Source organism: Ornithodoros turicata, chromosome 1 (genome assembly GCF_037126465.1).
Source record: "Ornithodoros turicata isolate Travis chromosome 1, ASM3712646v1, whole genome shotgun sequence".
NCBI lineage: Eukaryota > Metazoa > Arthropoda > Arachnida > Ixodida > Argasidae > Ornithodoros > Ornithodoros turicata.
Window position 1 is genome coordinate 10,769,281 of NC_088201.1, and position 18,274 is coordinate 10,787,554.

General features: G+C 43.5%; 2 protein-coding genes across 4 annotated transcripts in view; one reads left to right on the forward strand and one right to left on the reverse strand.

The window, feature by feature from the left end:
* The first annotated feature begins 1,745 nt into the window (after positions 1–1,745).
* On the forward strand, positions 1,746–3,734 carry LOC135377460 (uncharacterized). 2 transcript variants are annotated; one of them, XM_064609868.1, is made up of 4 exons: positions 1,746–1,936; positions 2,205–2,441; positions 2,511–2,655; positions 3,386–3,734. In XM_064609868.1, the coding sequence occupies exons 1-4, from the start codon at positions 1,804–1,806 to the stop codon at positions 3,510–3,512; spliced, it is 642 nt and encodes a 213-aa protein (XP_064465938.1). In that variant the 5' UTR covers positions 1,746–1,803; the 3' UTR covers positions 3,513–3,734. The 2 variants fall into 2 exon arrangements, with proteins under 2 accessions (XP_064465938.1, XP_064465939.1); XM_064609869.1 differs by lacking the exon at positions 1,746–1,936 and adding an exon at positions 1,968–2,090.
* A 6,659-nt stretch (positions 3,735–10,393) lies between these two features.
* LOC135377461 (mushroom body large-type Kenyon cell-specific protein 1-like) overlaps positions 10,394–18,274 on the reverse strand; it is a 40,589-nt gene continuing 32,708 nt past the window's right edge. For both annotated transcript variants that reach the window (XM_064609871.1, XM_064609870.1), the window contains exon 8: positions 10,394–16,894. In XM_064609871.1, coding sequence (XP_064465941.1) covers positions 15,830–16,894 — 1,065 coding nt within the window. In that variant the 3' untranslated portion in view covers positions 10,394–15,829. The remainder of the gene's footprint in view (positions 16,895–18,274) is intronic.

Sequence of the window (18,274 nt, forward strand, 5' to 3'; positions counted from 1 at the left end):
CCCGCCGCGATATCGCTTCTTCGACGACTGCCATGAAAGATGAATTTGTCCCTTCTATGTTGTTCCAGCCTCAGAACATCAGTTCTCTCATGACTGCCATACTTCAACATTTCTTGTTCTTAGGCACCTTGTGACTTCTGTTGTGTTCCTGCCTCAGAACAGTTGCTGTAGTACTGGTATTTGCTGTCGAGGGTGTGTAGACTTTTGTCAACGTTTAGAAAGCACCTGCGATCAATAGAGCTCTACCTGTTTGTAAACAAATGACGTCATAGTCACCGAAAGCCACCTGTTTAGGGGATTACGAAGTTACGATGGTCTCTGAAAGGGACGCGCGCGACCTTTGGTCCTACTTTTCTTTCAATAGGAGGCAGCGAACAATGGACCATTTCCATATTCGCGTCGCCCCTGGCCACGGAATGTCGAACCCCACAGGTGACGCGCTTTTCGGACTTTCGGACTGGCACGTTGCGTGGGAAAGTAGCAAGAGAAGATTGGAAGACGAATGCGGAAAGAGTGAAAGCGCCTTGTACTCGTTACCAGACCTCAAACGTCCGCGTAACCTTGAAACCGATTATCTCCCCACAATGAACATGACAGTCTCCCGCAGGTGGGTCCATAGCGATGTTTTCCACTCAAAGATGGCGGACTCAAGGGCTGGGCGTGCGCATACGCGTTGTCGGTTGTCGGAATGCTCTCCCCTTCCGATCTGTTTCGGTTTCGGTCTGTCTACCAACGTCATGACGACATTTGTCGGGTAGAGGTTTATTACCAGCGCAGAATTTCCGATTTCGCTGTGGCTGACGTCATGCGGTAAACAGAAGTGTTTTCATTACGAAATATTTCTTGGAAACCTGTACGACGCACTGCGGTTTATGATGTTGTGTGAGAAGCAATGAATTGATATTATTAGTTACAGCACCAGAAAAAGTCAATAAAGAAGTCGTGCACCAAATGCTGCGTCCTTCGCCATCTCCAATTACGATCTCCACTCTACTCTCCCCTAGCCAGTTACCCCATACACGTCGACCGGCTCCAGAGAGAAACCTTATCGAAACGCACTAAGGCTTCATTTGATACTTTTGCTGGCAGCCAGTTATGATGAGTTACTAAATATAAGTGACACTGGCCCCGAGAATCCCTTTATTCCCTCGTGAAAAAGAAAGAAAACAGAGTGGTATAACGACAGCAACAACACTTTATTTTAGTGATGATGGAAACCCGGGTGTGTCATCGCAGCAGCTAGGCGATAGGCGTTATTCTACCCCGTTGCTAGCAGTGATGATGTATGATGTCGCCCGCAGCAAGGACCGCCGACTATATTGTCCAGAAAGCTAGAGCAGTGGTCGACAAAAAAGAGAGGGCGCAGACAAGCTGGTGCATACCGAAGGCTGGAACCGGAGACACGGAGACTACAAAATTTCTCTTGCGTCGTATTTTGTCGTCTCCGTGTCTCCGGTTCGGTTAGGGCGGCGCGTTGGTGAGCGGGATTTCACCGGTTCACCGGGGCCCAAGCAGTTTTTTTTTTTTTTGTAAGTTAGAGGGCGAGAGTCTAGTTAATTTAAAGGGGAACCAAAAAATTCGGCGAAATCAAGACATTTTTCGTCATTAGACTCGTTTAGCTCCGCACTAATAAAAAAAAATTGATTGGAGGTTGGAGCTCGTCGATAGTGCGGTGATTGTATCGACATCGTCGACACGGTCATCCATCCCAGTACCAGTCTAATCCAATAGTCAGTCAACGCGAGCCAACTAAAGCCAACGAGTGACGAATGTGCGCGTATTTGAGTTTATGCGTCTCACTCTATGTTTCTTTATTATGGCCTGGATAAGTTCAAGTGTTTTACAAGTCTGTTTGCTTGCTTCGAGAAACAACCATTCGACAGCAGCGATCTAATTTCTGTGCACCTTGGTCGTTTTAACGCTGTATCCGTCTCTGGTGATTGTCTTCATTTACTTCTTCCTCTTCCTCTTTTCTCGATCGAACAAGATCATTTGGTAATGATGTAATTCAGAAAATTGGAGCACTTGCATAACATATAGAAGGAATATTTCAATGCCACAGATCTTTGTGCCTTTGAGGAGTCATAGTAGTAAGTGCACAATTAAGTTTGAAGCTCCCACGGGTCTTATTTCTCTAGCTTGTATAAATTCATGCGAACTTTACTGCACATCGTTTCCCATTTAACTCCACTTCTCTGTTTCAGCGACAGGAACAGCGTATCTTCATGGATTTCGTGATGTTCATGAGCAGGAGCATGTGCTGGGTCCCAAGGAAGAGGTATCGAAAGCTGTTCTTGGCACCAGACCTGTTTGCATTATAACGAAATCTGGTGACCTTCTCTTCTGGAATGATGTGGGATGCCAGCCTGATAGGATATCAACAGAAGGCCCTGTTGAAGATGTCGCCCTTGGAAATGAAGATGCCATAATACTACAGCGAGGTAAACAAAAACTGTCTCATAAGGGCATATTGACATGTGTACAATGAGTCCCGTCCTTATCTTTTGTAGACGGCACCATGGGCAGGCTCCTTCATTCAACATTGAATGTGCAACCCATTAGTCTGTTCCACAAGGTAGCAGCAGTTGCTTGTGGCATGGCTCATAACTTGGCACTGACTTATGAGGGTGTTGTGTTTACATGGGGATGCTCAAAGTAAGAATTTGCATTACACATTGTAATATTTCATGTAGGGCCAAAGCAAAATATTTATTGTTTAATGGCGTCTCTGTTGGATAACAGACATATTTTGTACTTCCTTATTTTGAAACTGTAGCACTGTAGCATAGCTTTGGGTAAAAATTTTGTAATTCAATTACCTTAAAATTTCGAGCCCTCGCTCATACTTAATATTCTAGCTGTGGGCGGTACTGCAGGTCTTCAACTCTGTACGTTGTGTTTTGTGTAACCATCCATGATGTTCGATTTGAATGTCTTCCACATCTGCCGTATTTGCTTAACCTTGTGTTGTCAGACTATCATACATTCAGCAGTCTCAAGGATGATCTTGGGGGCCTGATGTTTGGTTCCAACGAAGATGTCAAGCAAGCGATGCATGAATGGCTACACACCTGATCCAAAAGCTTCTCTGCTGCAGTGCAGGTACTTCCCAAATGATGGGGCACCTGCATTGAAAAGTGGGGGAATACATAGAGAAATGTTACAATGAATTTCTCAGAATATTCATTTTCATTGTCCGTCAATACATTATTTAAGGTTACCTATTGGACAACACTCATAGAATTTGAATCTCATTAGAATTCTCTCAGGGAAAGAGCTAGGTGGAATAAGTAAGTTAGGGAACCTGTGGCAAGGGGTAGCTGCCCATTCGAGTACATTTGATACATGTGTCGCTGATTTGATGTGATTTGATACTTACTGCCAGCCATGGAGAACTTGGTCATGGGACACTGGATTCTGAAGGAGCCCCAAAAGTTGTAGAAGCTCTTGAGGGGATTTATATCAGGAAAATTGCTGCTGGAGGATGGCATTCCGCAGCTCTCAGTGGTTAGTTATTGCCTGTTTTCTCTCTCTCCACAAACACGCACGTCGGTCTGATATACATGTATTTTCTGCTGTATGGGGCACTTAACTGCAGCGCACTAATACATGCAGGAACGTGTGAGTGACGGATCATCTAACCACGAAATGTGATGTATTTCATTATCAACTGCCTCTTTGTTTTTAAAATAATATATCGAATTTGGACGACTCCACTTTTGTAGTATACCTCAGTTTCCCTTTTACCTCCCAGGATCCCTGTGCACCGGGTAATCAAGCTTTTTGTTCAGGTGAATTTGAGATATCCTTTCAGGTTTTCTTGAGGCCCCCTCATCACTAGACCTGTTGAAAGTCTGCAAGCAGTGACGGCCAAAAAACGATACCCCTTTCCCCAATCTTCCATCCCCTTTACCCTTGAAATGGAAACCCAATAGGACTATAGTTCCAGGGACATCGGAAGGGGGGGCAGGGGGGGTGCGACTGGCCAGGAGAGATGCCCCCCTAAGTTTTGGCTCTGGGGGCTTTGCCCCCACTTTTGCTTTGAGGGCCCTGCCACCCCCTCTTTCATCAGCAAGTGTCATCAGAGACAAATTCGCTTTAAGCTCTGTACCACAGAGAGAAAATGAACACCCGTTTAAAAAGTAGAAGACGAAATTCGCCAAATAGGTACTTCCCCCCCGCAATTGTCCTGCGTGATACTGTATGTACGGACCTGCTGCGCGAAGAGCAGCAGGTACATTCAGTAGCCTTGCCATTCAGTAGCCTTGCCATTCAGTAGCCTGGCCATTCAGTAGCCTTGCCATTCAGTAGCCTTGCCATTCAGTAGCCTAAGCCATTCAATAGCCTTGCTTAGACAGTACAGGAAAAAGCAGATTTGCACTCCAGCAAAGGGCGTCTGTGGCTAGCAAGGGAAACTCTTACCCTGCGGCGAGGGGTCTTTAAGCAGTTCGTTGGTGCATTTGATGATTTGATGACTCATGTGGCATATCCGCTGTCTTCGCCTGAGCCATGGCTGGAACACTCGACAGAGCCTTTTTTAGTGCAGCAACAATGACACCCTTTCCAACAAAACCATTGCGCTTTTGACGAGAACAAAAAGAAACAATAAAGGAACACGCCATCGCACGCTTATATCTTACCGCACTTAATAAAACAAATATTTCAGTTTGTTCTGCACTAACGCCAATTTCTTTTTCGGCTCATGGTAACCAAGAGCGCGAGGTGACCTTCCCCCATCTCGGTTACAGCCTCCACCATCATCGGATTGCATGGACGAGTCATTTCTAATAGGAGCATCGATGACTCCCATTTTTGTATTTGCCGCACTTCTCCGCTGAGTCGCACTTCTCCGCTGCCGCATACCGCTGAGTCGCAACGTAGTGCGCCTGCATGCTTCAAACTGTTGCTTGTACCCTGATCAAGTGATCATGTTACAAAAGAACTCGCTGGAGACGACACACTTGGAGCACATCTGCGGGTTTTTAAAGCGAACGAACCTGTCAAATATTTGCATTTACGCAATATGTGAATCTGCTTCCTCGTCTGTCCGGTGTCTGCCGTCTTCTCACGTGCCCCCACTCTGAATGTGCAGACTACCTTTATCTGCTGGCGGAGAGATATACCTCTGTGACTGTGGCTCTCATGTTTTCTTAGAGTATAGTTCCTGTATATCGGGGGGTGCCGAAGTGGCGGATGCGGCCCACCTGTGGTTGCCGTGCGAAAGATACAAAAATTAAATAAATCAGTAAATAATTTGGCCCCAAGCTTCATGAACTGTTTTGACGATCACCATTGGGCTCTGTACTTGTGCAGTTTATCTTGCGCTAATTAGTGATAGAAAACTGTTGCCACTGACCTATAACAGCCAATGGCTTTCTAACTAACAGACGAGTGGGGCGGGTTGGCACATGACAACAGCGAACAACTGTCTAAACCTGTCCTTGTGTCTGATTTTTACTTGATTAATGTTACTAGTACATTCCTACCAAAATTCCTGAGCAAACCCTACATGGCCGATATGTGATATTGGTGCCTTCAGTGTTACCAGAAACAGACTGGTGCAGTCGCAGGCTTGGTGATCTCCCGAGTGAATTCGAGCAAAGATTGTTCGAGTGCAGGAGAATTGAAACTGAGCTTTTTGGCTCTCCATTTTCCGCGGTTGTTGACAATGTTCCTGATGATTAACAAATGGAACTGATTGACTTGCAGTGCGACGCATCGATAAGATCAAGTTCGCTGAAATTAGCGTGGCTTCGTTTTATTCCTATGTTGGACGAAAGTATCTCAAGATACGTATGTTGTTGCAGACAAAGCTGTCTACGTTCTGTACAACATACGCCTAATAATAATAATTTGCAGCTTTATGTCGCGAGACAACTGTGACAACATACTTTCTCCGAGCAGGCGTTTTCTGCGATGAAACTGAATAAGTCGAAGTGACGCTCACAACTATAACAAACAAACACCAAACATTGCAATTGCACAATCACACTTTCACGCGATGTTGACGCAATAGTTAAAAACAAGAGGTGCCAAGTTTCCTCATGACAGCTTAGGCATGCAGTACGTGTAGAAGGTCCCTCGAAGGTGTCCAGGCAATATTCCAATGTGTGAGATAATATGTTGATGTATATGAGACATGCTGATGATACTCAGAACTTTCTTTGTAGCTGTGTTACGTCGTGTATGCCAAAAAATACAGTATACTACTCATGACAGTATACTAGTATTGTGTAATGTTTGTTTTCCTCTATTTTCAGACTGCGATGATCTGTACCTCTGGGGATGGAACGAAAGCGGGCAACTAGGCATACTTCGCCCTTCAGGCAGCTGTCCACACAAAGACAGTGTTACCATGGCGCCGTTGCCTTTGTTGTTCACTGCGTTGGGCGATGTTTCGTTCCAGTCAGTAGAGTGTGGGTCCAGACATACAGCAGCCTTAACAAGTATGGACTATAAAATTCTTGTGATTTCAAGTCTACTAAATCAAGAATGACGTTCTGAATTTCTAACCACCATTGCGTTCTTCGGATTTTATTATTGCATTATTTGGCAAAGGTCCATATAAAAATCAAAGCCACTATAAGCTCACCTCCGTCAGCCCCTAAAATTGTATGAAACGAAACCCCAAAGTATTACTATAGATGCCAGCACTACTTCTGCAACAAGTAGCACTTCTTCTTTGGCTTTTCAATTGGAGTTGGTTTGTACTTGTGTCCTGCATTTTTGATAAGTTAACTGGGCATTTTAGTGATCTTACAAAATGGCTCGCATCTCTTCCAGAATGTGGATCTGCTTATGCCTGGGGCAGCAACTCTTACGGCCAGCTAAGCATCGATAAGGACATCGAAAGTTCTCATGACCCACATAAAATTAAACTACCAGAGAAACACAAAGCAGTTGGATTGTGTTGCAAGTTTTGGGGAACCGTTGTGGAGTGTAAGGAGAGTGACGAGGGTTTGTAGCAGTTGTTGTGCCCCGAGTTTCTTGCTTGATTTTTGTTGCCAATACTATGTCGCATTATTGTTTCCCATTTTATATTACACATCATTTGCTATGTAATACTTGAAAAGTCTTGCCAGTTGTGTAAGCTGTGGGAAAATAGTTTTGACTGATAGAAATGGGGTCAGGCTTCATGCATCATGGCTAATGCAGTAGCCTTTTAATGCAGATGTACCTGACGCGGCCTTGGGTGAGATAGGACGCCGTTAAATGAGACATTACGAGGTCTAGCAGAGCTAATGTTGCTTGTGGGCTCGTGCCTGGGATGTCGTTGCGGGAGTGTTTGAATGAATGCTTGTTTATTCACATTGCGCTCTATTGATGTGCTTTAGAGGTTGTGTAAAGGTTGAATCTTTTTTTTTTTTTTTTCTCAAATGGTTTCTTTGGTATTTTTGCGCATCTCCTTTTGTTGCATCCAATGTGTTGTGTTCAATACCAGATAAAACCACCTGGGAGACCTTGGAATCCCCATAGGTTTCGATTGAGCACTACACAGATGCGTGTTGAGAGGAATGAGACAAAGCTACAAATAAATGCCTGTCCAGATAGAGATTTTCATTTCCATTTTCATCCTCATTGACAAATGCATTTGTATCTGCACCCACTAACCTCCCTTGGGATATTAGGATGGTTCTCTGAATTTAGTGCCTTACCCTGTAGTGGGGTATTTGCACCATCAACTTATGGCCTCAGCATAACGAAGTGACGAGTCAGAAAACAACAGAATGGAGATGTTCTTTAGTAGTAGGAGGCATGGTAGATGGGGTAATCACGACGTGACCTGAACATGTTTCTCAAGGAAACGTCATTGTCTTCAGGCTGAGAACTGGACAGTACGTAACTGATAACCAAAACATAAGCCCTTGAAATTCTTTGTTTTACATAACTTGAGTGTAGCAAAAAATGTGCTATGGCTATTAATCTTCTTTAGGGCCATTTGAAGCCACTCCAAGTCTCGCAAAATGAAAAGTTCCAGATTCATTAGCTACCAGCTGCAAGGCTTAACACTTTAGCCCAATGTTCATAGAGTAGTTGAGTTTCACAACTCCCCATAGCCAATGGTTCAATGTCGCGGCACAGGAACTAACGGCGCTGCGGTCAGATCTTTCCCCATGTCCTGCACGTCGTCTGCTAGAGCTATGGAAAACAATGCTGTGTCGTACATCTATCTGCACCTAATTCAGACTTGTGCGTAATGCCTTACTAGTAATTGCGTTACTTGTAATCAGTTACTTTTTTCAGTAATTTTTTGAGTAATCAATTACTTTTCCGGTAGAGGTTAACTCATCTTTCAGATGTTCTGCCCCAAGTCAAGACCCTCGTGCAGTCAGCCTTTTTTGGGCCGTTCTACTATACCAAGCGGAGGTCATTGTAGTAAGGTTGTGGAATTTCAGGGTCTCTCTCCCTAATCTCTTACTACACCAGTGTGGTGGTACCATTGTGGTAGCTTTGGAGGTGTAGTGAGTCATGGGAAGATCCAGGCAATGCTCTTCCACAATCAGGTCAACGTCTTCCCGGGCGATAAATACAGTAGGCTTACAGATCTACTTGTCCTGCGCGTTCTTGTTCGTGTTATTTCAGCTGTTCCGCTGTTGAACGATTTCTTTCTTTCTTCCCCCACCTCTGAGGCACACAAAGATGGGTATAATTTGCGTGAATGCAGAGTAACGCGTTACTTTTGCGTCACTCAATTACATTTGGGGTCCAGTAATTGGTAACGGTAATCAATTACTTTTTCCGTACAAGTAACGGTAACTGTAATCAATCACTTTTTTCGAGGAACGGGCACGAGTCTGACCTAATTATTCGCCTGTCACAGCATATCAATTCGGGTATAGCGAGAATATTTTGAGAAATCAAAGGTGCTTCAGTTGGGGTAGCAATGTGACATGAAATCTGTTCATATTGCTCTGCCGTGTATTTTCATATGTCCAAGTTGTGTTTTAATTCCATAACTACACTACGTATACTTATTTGCAACATCGGCTACGCATATCAAACATAATTTGAACATCCAACGCTAGCCTTACTGAGCTTACGAAATTAATCTCATTCATTAATAAAAATTTGCCGGTGGTTTGAATTAGAAAGCTGTAGAACAAAGTACGGAGGTTTCCATTTTTGCTTTAGCCCGTCTTCCATCAGTCAGTTCTCAGAAGAAAAAAAAAACTGAACACATTTTCTATTAAATTTGTCATCTAAGATCGTAAAGCTGCTTAACTATTTTGTATGCATGTGTATAGAAAAAGTACCTGCTAGAAAGTCATTTCAGAGTGCATGTAGACCTGTTCCTCATTCTGTTGGCGTGTGAAGTGCCAGTTACAAATCGATTACAGTGAACCCTCGTTAATATGACCCACGATAATCTGACATACGCGCTTTACGACCATATTCCTGGGGAACAATGCAATGAAACCTCTGCAAATCCCCCCGTTAATATGACAGTTCCGCATAATGACAAAAATTTTCGGGAACGACCATGGTCATAATAACGAGGGCTCACTGTACGTTCATTCACCAACGATGTTTCACAAGAGATAAACTGATGTTCTGAGGCTGGAACAACATAGAAGGGACAGATACAAACAAAGCCTCAAATTGCCTAAGAAATCAACGATGAAAGATGAAAGTCATCTTTCATCTTTCATCGATGTTTCACATGTCACTTGTTACCAAGGGCCTTTCACACTTTATTTGTCTATGCTGCGACAAGCACTTAGAGAGGATATGTATTATTTCGTTGCAAAGAATTGCTGGTTTCTTCTTTTCTATAATCAGTTGTACTTCGTGTAACAGCAGTCAGGTTTAATGGCAAACCATTTAACCTGTCCAAATATTTGTACACGTGTAGGTTCCTCCAGATTCCCTAAGCTTGTCAAAATCTCTGCACTAGGTAATTATTTACCCTCAATTTTGACGACTTTCATCGGCACCACCATCACATTTCACTACACTTAAGATATTTTTATTCTTGCAACAGATGCCACTTGAGCTGATCTCGTCACATGCCCATGCTCATTAGTTATTTGGCACCCTTTATAACTGCTATCCATATTTTCTGGAGATTTTGTTTACAAACCTTAATCTCTGCCGAGATTATGGCGGGTTTAAAAAAAAAAGGCCTCTCTTTTCGCACAGGGGCTGTCTCGGAATAGGGTCTGTCAAAAGGTAGAGTTGCCAAGTTTGTCTTTGCCTCTGCCATTACAGCATACTGTAAAATGATACTTCAAGTATCATTAGTTGTTTTCCACCAAAATGATGACCTTGTGAAAGCACAGGAACTGTTTGTACCTTTTTGAAACAACCTCCTTCGCTTTGTGACTCGCGTTTCTTTAGCACACTGGGCCCAAAGCCCTACCAATGAAAGAAAGGTACCACAAAACAGACACCATGGAAAGCGAACCTCTTTAATCTGCCTGTCATGAATACAGATTTTGTAATAAGACAAGAATTTCATGACTGTGAAATCGGTGCTGAACTTATACAACCTGACATCCATGACAACTAAAATCCTGCAAGTGGCGTCTCAACGGAAATCATAGTTTAACAAAATAACCTTCAAAATCAACTGGAATGTAATAGAGGGTGTATGTACATATATATATGTGGTGCGCACACACACACGCACATATATGTATACGCACCTTGCAATTTGTTTGGAAACATCAATAATGTACAACACATTCCGTACCAACAAAACGAAATAACAATAAACGTAAATATAAACAATCTTATAAAGAAACAAAACACAGAAAAAATACAACAGTTTAATCTGCCGCACGTTTCTCAACATCTGGCAATTCCACCTCACTGGAATGCTCATAGCACAAATCTATTTAAATCAACACACCTTCAGTCCATGTGTATGCTTATATGCATGTGTGTCTGTGTATGTATGTATATGTATGTATGTAATTATAATGTGCCATCAGCATGTAGCACATATGTCCTCAATACAACACAAGAAGCAGTCTCTCAAGAGCACCAACAAGGGGGGGGGATATCTGAACCGGGTTGCTCATCAAACAATGAATATACAATGGAACGGTGGAAAATCAAACGCACACTTAAGCACCCTCGTGTTAAAATCACCGGGATTACAATTAAGAAGGGGAAAAAAAAAAAACTGAGAGAATGCACTTGCCACAAAGTTCTAGGAGAACATGTTTTCCAGAAGAGTAGAGCAGACCAAAATCAACACTGGAGAAAAAAAAACGTGGCACACGATGAACTCCAAAAGACGAAGCATGCACAGCCAAGTGCCGTTTTTTTTTCGAACACGCACGCCACACATTAATGCACTCACACCTTTGCACAGAACATGCATCTCCAAAAATATGTACACGATTGAGAAGCTACAGCAGACACAGTCAACCGGCAATCATTGTTCACACACATAATGTACCACTTGATTGAGTGCACAACTTTACCATTTTTTTAAATGCTCAGTATATCACTTTTCAGTACATCACTCGGTACAGCCGCCACTGCAGTCAGCAAGGCCATCCTCTATTTTGGCAGTGTCCAAATGCATTAGGGTAGATGAAGATTTTAAGTCAGTTAGCCTAAGCTAGTAAAAACCCCTGATCCACAAAAGAATAATCTGGTGCTGACTTGCTCGGCCAGTACAGCTCTGCCCCGTTGCAACATATCCGAAATCAAGTACATCCAAGCATCTTTCTCAAGTTTTTCCAGAACTCTGGACAACGCGGACTGCATGGCACAATGGTCGACATCTTATCGGCTTTCAGAGGTAGAACATTAGCTCTTGTACAGCAACATGCTGCTCGTGAGCCGAAAAGTCAATATAGCATTGCAAGTTCTCTTGAACAACACGTGTTCACCTTTGACGACGACAGGGCACTACTGTCCTGTAGTCCTCTGTGATGCACACACACCCAATTTGGAGTCTGGTAATTTCAATACGCATGATTCATGAGATAGTGGAATGCCAGGTCTTTAGGTACACATTTCGAATTCGTGCTCCCACAAAAGGTAAAATATGGCACAGCAACATATGACAGTCTGTGGTGTGTTCATACGTATTCTATTTTAGTTCTGACTGCGATTATAAAATGGTGGGCTTTCTGAGCACCAAAATAAATTTTCAATGCCAGACCACCTCAACTTGCTGGCAAAAATGCGTGTGCATAGTACCAACACCACCCCTTACAAAAATTGCAAATAGAAACATAATCCACGGTACAACTAAAGAGAAGGTTGGTGTAATTACTAGCATCCAGGATATAGCACAAATTATATACATAAATATGTTGTTGCACAAAAATTGCACAATACCCAAACAAGCAACAGCCATAAGCACTGCAACAACAGTACAATTCCCAGATATTAAATTCAGAACCATAAACGACACTTCCGTCGTCTAAGCATCGTCTGTTTACGCGTCTTGCCCATCGCTCAGGCTTGCCTATCATGGAATTCCTTCGTCTAAATAAATTGAACTTAAAAAAATAGAATACATAAAAGATAAAACACATCAGAAAATCACTCACTAAATACGCTAAACAATTACTGAAAAACAGCTCTGCTTATCAAACATCATGACAGTTGATACGTTTCGCTAAACTTTCGAAACTCTTAACCAATCAAAACAACGACTGCAAACACAAGCACACGCATACAAATATGCATTCAAAGCTTTACGGGTGGTGTTGGTACCATAGCATTCTCTGGATTTGTAGCATGAAGCAAGAAATTGTCAATCAGCATAACAGAAAATATCTGATTGGATATATGACTTTTATCTATGCTACGACATTGTATATTCTATTATATCAAATTTTTGTTATATATCTTGTAATATGAAAATATTTCAGTTCTCTCTCCTAAAAATACCTCGATCCAGGCATTTGCTAAAATTTTTTACTATGTAACAAAAGGAAGCATTTCTAACCAGTCTATGGAAGTACACTTCAGTGTGATACTTCATAATCTTTGTATGTATCTCAGAATTTAAATATAATCTATCTCAACGAGACAAGTCTATACTTCAAATATTCATTTGTGCTGATGTGAGAATTCGTAAATGCTGTCACAGAGTGGGCTTATACGACACTTGGTGAACAAAGTATGTACTGACACTGCACTGAGAGTGCAAAATGACACAGATGAAGTGAACCTGCAAGACGATTGTATCCGGCACCCAATACACTACAAAACATACAATGTCAGTAGCAATTTGTGCACATTCTTGAACGACATGTGCTGGTACATCCCTGGTCTGACGTAGCTATATTATATTTGTATTTCCAGTACTGTATGGCAGTTCTTCTTAAATTACTCGCTGTTGGCTTTGGCCCTGCCACGAAATGCTATGACGCAGCTGCATTTGAGAATCACTGCCATAATGTATACAGCCTATGTACTATGAATCAGAAGCCATTATGTTGCCAATAAAATTCCTAAATGGCTACAGTATGTATCTGGGAATATGGGGAAAAAGCATAAGCACAACATCACTTGTTAGCTATTGCAAATCTATGAAGGACTAGAAACTACCATATTGTGCAACTGTCCAAATGACTCCAATCTGCAACAAATTACCTAAAGCATAAATGAAATCTGGGGTTATGGCTAGCAGAATCCCATTCATTGCGATTAAAAACATGTGCACCAGGCAGCTCAACTGGTGTGGAGATGAGCAGAGGACATAGCCTTATGACTGGTTAAACACAGGTGACAAGCAATCGCAGTTTTTCTAAATGAAGCTCTCCCTCACCAGCTGGCCTGACAGATGTGTTAAAAGTATACCACAATGTGAATTTAAGACAAACTTACAAGTAAATGAGTTTAGAATTAACAGGAATCTCCATTAGTGATCTCAATGAAGATATCGTGGTATAACATAAATATGTGACTCTGCACTTGGTATTAACAGCCTGTGCTGCACTGCAAAGCTCTGTTACACCTAAAGATACCATAAAACATCACCAGGGTATTACAAAATGAGATGCACCACTCTAAGTACATGAAGATTTCGAAGGTCGCAAATTGGGTGGCCCCAGAAAGATTGTCACTCTGACTTTGAAGGGCGTTATAAACCCTACAATTACCAGATTTATAGAGCTTGTTGCAAGTGTACGAAATTAAGAAACCACCTAACTGCTCACTCTAATCTAACAACGTTCAGAAAAGTTGGCTTTCTGGCACTTTTGAAACAACAAATTCTTTTGTTCTGAGAAGTTATGCTGACTGTCGAACTACATGGTGGAGTATAACCCTTTACCCTGATTGGCAGACTGCAAAAAGCTATACAAAATTCTAAAGCAATTGTTCGAAGTTTTCTATGAACCACTACTTTTCAATGGGGTCAAGCACGTTATAACCACTTAAGTGTGTACAAAAATGCACCAGTAATATGAAATACATAGGCCACACTGCTAGTGAAATATGCACTGGACAGAGCACATGAAGAGCTATGGCTTAAGTGTGAGCAAATCATTTTCAGGATGTTTTCCTCGAGAATGAATATTCCAAGAAAATAAACTACTCAAAAGCTATCTCAGTGCTAATGATGACTTCCATATTCGTAGTAATCGTAGATATCCCCCTTGATGTTCAGAAAAAGCATGTGAAAAAGACTGCCTCCATTTTAGAACATCCAGTTTAGTTTTTAACTACATATTTACCCCAGAGTAATAAAAAAAAATAGAGCTTTGAGAGGCACTTTGTGGTGCTATGTGCTACAGAACCTAGTATGTGCCAAAATGCAATCTCTCTCTCTCTCTTTTTCTTTAATATGCTAGTACATAGGATTATCAAAAGTATGTGTCCACTAATTTTCATTAATCCAAAGGCATGGGCAGCGATGCCGCATCTTAGGAAACGTACGCGTTAAATGCAGTTGCGTGAAAATGCCTCACGACAATGTTAAAAGTCAGAAAGGTTGGACGTAAAAAAAAAAAAAAAGCTCTACCCTCGGTGCATCTTGTAAGCACAGCTTATTCCGTCTTGTCGTCATTATCTCCTGATTTCATCACTAGAGGATACAAATCCAAAGCTCTCCACACAATGAAATGGCAGCAAAGCACTTTGGAATTGGATGGTGTACACTCAAAGCGAGAAAGAACAGCAGTACAGATGAGTATAGAAAGAAAACTGCCTGTCACTCGCACCTGCCAAAAATGATTACAGCCAGAACACCTTACACGTCAGTTCATGAAGACGCTCTCAGAGAAAACGCGAAAGTTGCGTGAGATCCAGAAAAGACATCAACGCACACATCACAGTCATTAAAAAAAAAAGAAAAACGAACTGCACCATTTTTTTTTCTGCAACACCACATACAGATAGTCTGAACAAAAATACTGATATGTGTATATATTATATAATCATATATATTTTACTCTCTCATAAAATTTCTGTCCCCCATTTCTAAAGAGCATTGCTGGTCTGGACGCAACCAAGGCAAAGAGAAAAAAAAAACTGAGGAACGAAATGGTTCCTTCCCCCCATTTTACAAAATGTACAAGAACGCACGCATGCACTCTGGCTCCCCAAACTCTCCGATTCGATATGATTCTCCATTGTAAACGTACATCACAGAATAGACTAGCTTTCTTATAATATTATAATAAAAAACCTTCCTTCTCCGTCAGGTATAATATATATATATATATATATATGTATATATATATGTATAAAGGCACCCTGTGCAGATGTCCTAGACGACTGCTCTCAACACAGGAGAATAGGGAGGGGAGTCTGCCTGAGGCCGGCGCCGTCGAGGAATTGGGGGGAGGGGGGGGGGGACGTGTAAAGCACTTGGTTGTCCATTCACAGCTTCTTCTAGACGCCGGAAGAGATGTCAATTTTTCACCAATGCGGGCGGCTCCCCAGCCTTGGCTCCGTCAGACGGCGTGCTTCGTTCGAGGGTCGACTTGATGAGGGCCTCTAAGATACCGGCGCCCCCGCCACTCTCCGCGGCTTTCTTTTCGGCTTCGCACGTGGTCGTCTGCAGCTTTCGCATCACCTGCGACGCGAAAAACCCGCCGCCCAGTTTCGAGAGGTCCATCGATAAGAAAGGTAGCGCCTGCCACGGCGGGCAAGTCCCGTCGGCCGTCTTCGCTCCATTCTGGAGCGCCGCCACCTTGGCCGACTCGTCCGCGGGCAGCCCGTCCAGCTTGAAGTGGTGATAGCCCTTGGCCGCGCTCGCGGCCGCCGTGCCGCGCTTTTTTGGCCGCAGCAAGTGTCGCTCCTTCACTTTGTACTCCAGAGTCGAGTGCGGCACGCCGAAGTAGGTGCCGGCCCGATGCACGCTCATTTCGCCCCTCTGCACAGCGCGCACTGCCTGGAGGAGATTGTCTCGATCGTAGTTCCGGTAACGGCCTCGTTTCGGTCGTGTCCTCTTCTCCGACTGTTGGTCCGGCTTGGCAGGTGTGGTCGTCTGTTGCGGCGAAGAAGAGGCAGCATTCCCGTTGGCCTGGGGCGGCGTCTTCTCGGAGGAATTGCTGCTGCTGTTGCTGCTGGTCGTGGTGGTGGCTGCGGTGGTCGTACTGTTTGCGCCGCTTCCGACGCGCTGGTTGATGCTGCGCGCGATGAGCTCCTTCAGAGACAGTGTGACACCGCTCCTGCCGGCGTCGCTCGAGTTTGCCGGGGTGGTGGCGGCGCCGAGAGCGCTGCAGTTGCCGGAGGCAGGTTTGTAGGACGGAATTTTCAGTATCACATTGTTTGAACTCTCCGCCGCCTGGGTGACGGGTGACGCCTGCTGTTCCCGCTGTCGGCTGCACTCCTGCTCGAGCCTCTCTCCAGCCAGCAGTTTTATCAGGTCGGACATGACGGGGAGCTTCACGTCTGGAGGTGGAGTGTTGTTGGGCAACACGCAGCTGTCCTTGTTGGGATTCAGTGCCAGCTGCTGGATACTAGAAAGAAACTGTAGAGAGAAGAAGCCGTGTGAGCAAGTCTGCCGAGCCCCCGACATGTTAAGGTCGTGGAACCTCCAGTTTTCAAGGTTCTAACAAACAGACAAAAGGATGACTAAGGCCCCGGGTTTTCCGCAAAATATCGCGGAATCCCTTATTTTTAGGGGTGTGCGGATATTGGAGTTCTCGAACTTGAATCAAATAGCAATCACTCGAAGTATTTCATTCGCGAACGTTCGCGAATCGAATACTCAGTATTCAGGTTTCCGAATATCCGACTATTCGCAGAATATGAACGACACAATGATGAAAGAAGGAAGTCACTGAAAAGGTTAGCCAGCTGTAGGACAGGTCCTACAGCTGGCTAACCTTTTCAGCGACTTCCTTCTTTCATCATTAATTTCTTAGGCACTTGAGGCTCTGTATGTATTTGTCCTTTCTGTGTGTTCCAGCTTCAGAACATCAATTCCCATCATGAACGTCACCCGCCCGAAAATTAGCCTCACCTGACGCTTCCCTGCATGATGTGAAGCCTGCTTTACAAAATCGTCCATGCTGCAGGACCAACACAGACAGATCGTAGTTTAGCTTAAGATAAAGTTAGCCCAAGTTTATTTATGCATACTGCGCCTCAGGAGGGGGCGGCGTCCCTCCCGTGTGCAGTTTAGCGGTGGCAGTTGGGGATTTTGATTGGAGGGTTGGGAGTTTGCCTAGACTCTTAAATAATGCCTGCAGCCCAGAAACAAAAACGGTGTCCTAAAGCTGTAACTTCCGCAGGGTATTTATTGTAAGCTCCTTCCTATAAAGTTCCTATAAACTCCGTAGATGTCGAAACATCTTTCAGCAGGTACAAAATCATTGCAGACGGCATTCTTTGTCGGAGAACACAAGATATCATGCATCTAATGCTGAGCCCCAACAGTGCTTTGAATCTGTAATTTTATAAAATATTTTTTCTTACCACATTATCCAAGAAAATAAAGCGTTTCCCATTTCAAGCAGCCGTCGACTGCTTGCCGCGGAAAATCGCGGAATTTACGAGTCGGTGCCGCAGAATTTTAAATTCGCCGCAGCAGAAAACCGGGGGCCTTAAGGATGACGTACAAGATATGCATCATAGGATACCTTCCATTTTCACTCTACAGTAGGTCCACCTACTGATCCCAAGGTTATAGCTTCGGCCGTGGACACCAGCAGCTTAGTGGCAGGCACAAGTCGCTTAGACAAGCTGTCTTTCGCGAGGCACATTAAATACTGTGTGCTGAGCGTTAAGCTCACATTAAAGAAACCTCAGGTGGGTAAAATTAATTCACAGACCACTGTGGCGTCGCTCATGATCATACCTCACGAATTAACAGTCATCCCTTGACTTATGAACGGTTAAAGGGGTT

What these genes read in the sequence shown, in the direction of transcription:
- LOC135377460 (XM_064609868.1), top strand. Translation starts at nt 1,804, where the DNA reads ATGTTTCTTTATTATGGCCTGGATAAGTTCAAGTGTTTTACAAGTCTG. An exon ending in TAACGCTGTATCCGTCTCTG is followed by an intron (nt 1,937 to 2,204) that starts GTGATTGTCTTC and finishes TCTCTGTTTCAG; the next exon opens with CGACAGGAACAGCGTATCTT. An exon ending in TTTACATGGGGATGCTCAAA is followed by an intron (nt 2,656 to 3,385) that starts GTAAGAATTTGC and finishes ACTTACTGCCAG; the next exon opens with CCATGGAGAACTTGGTCATG.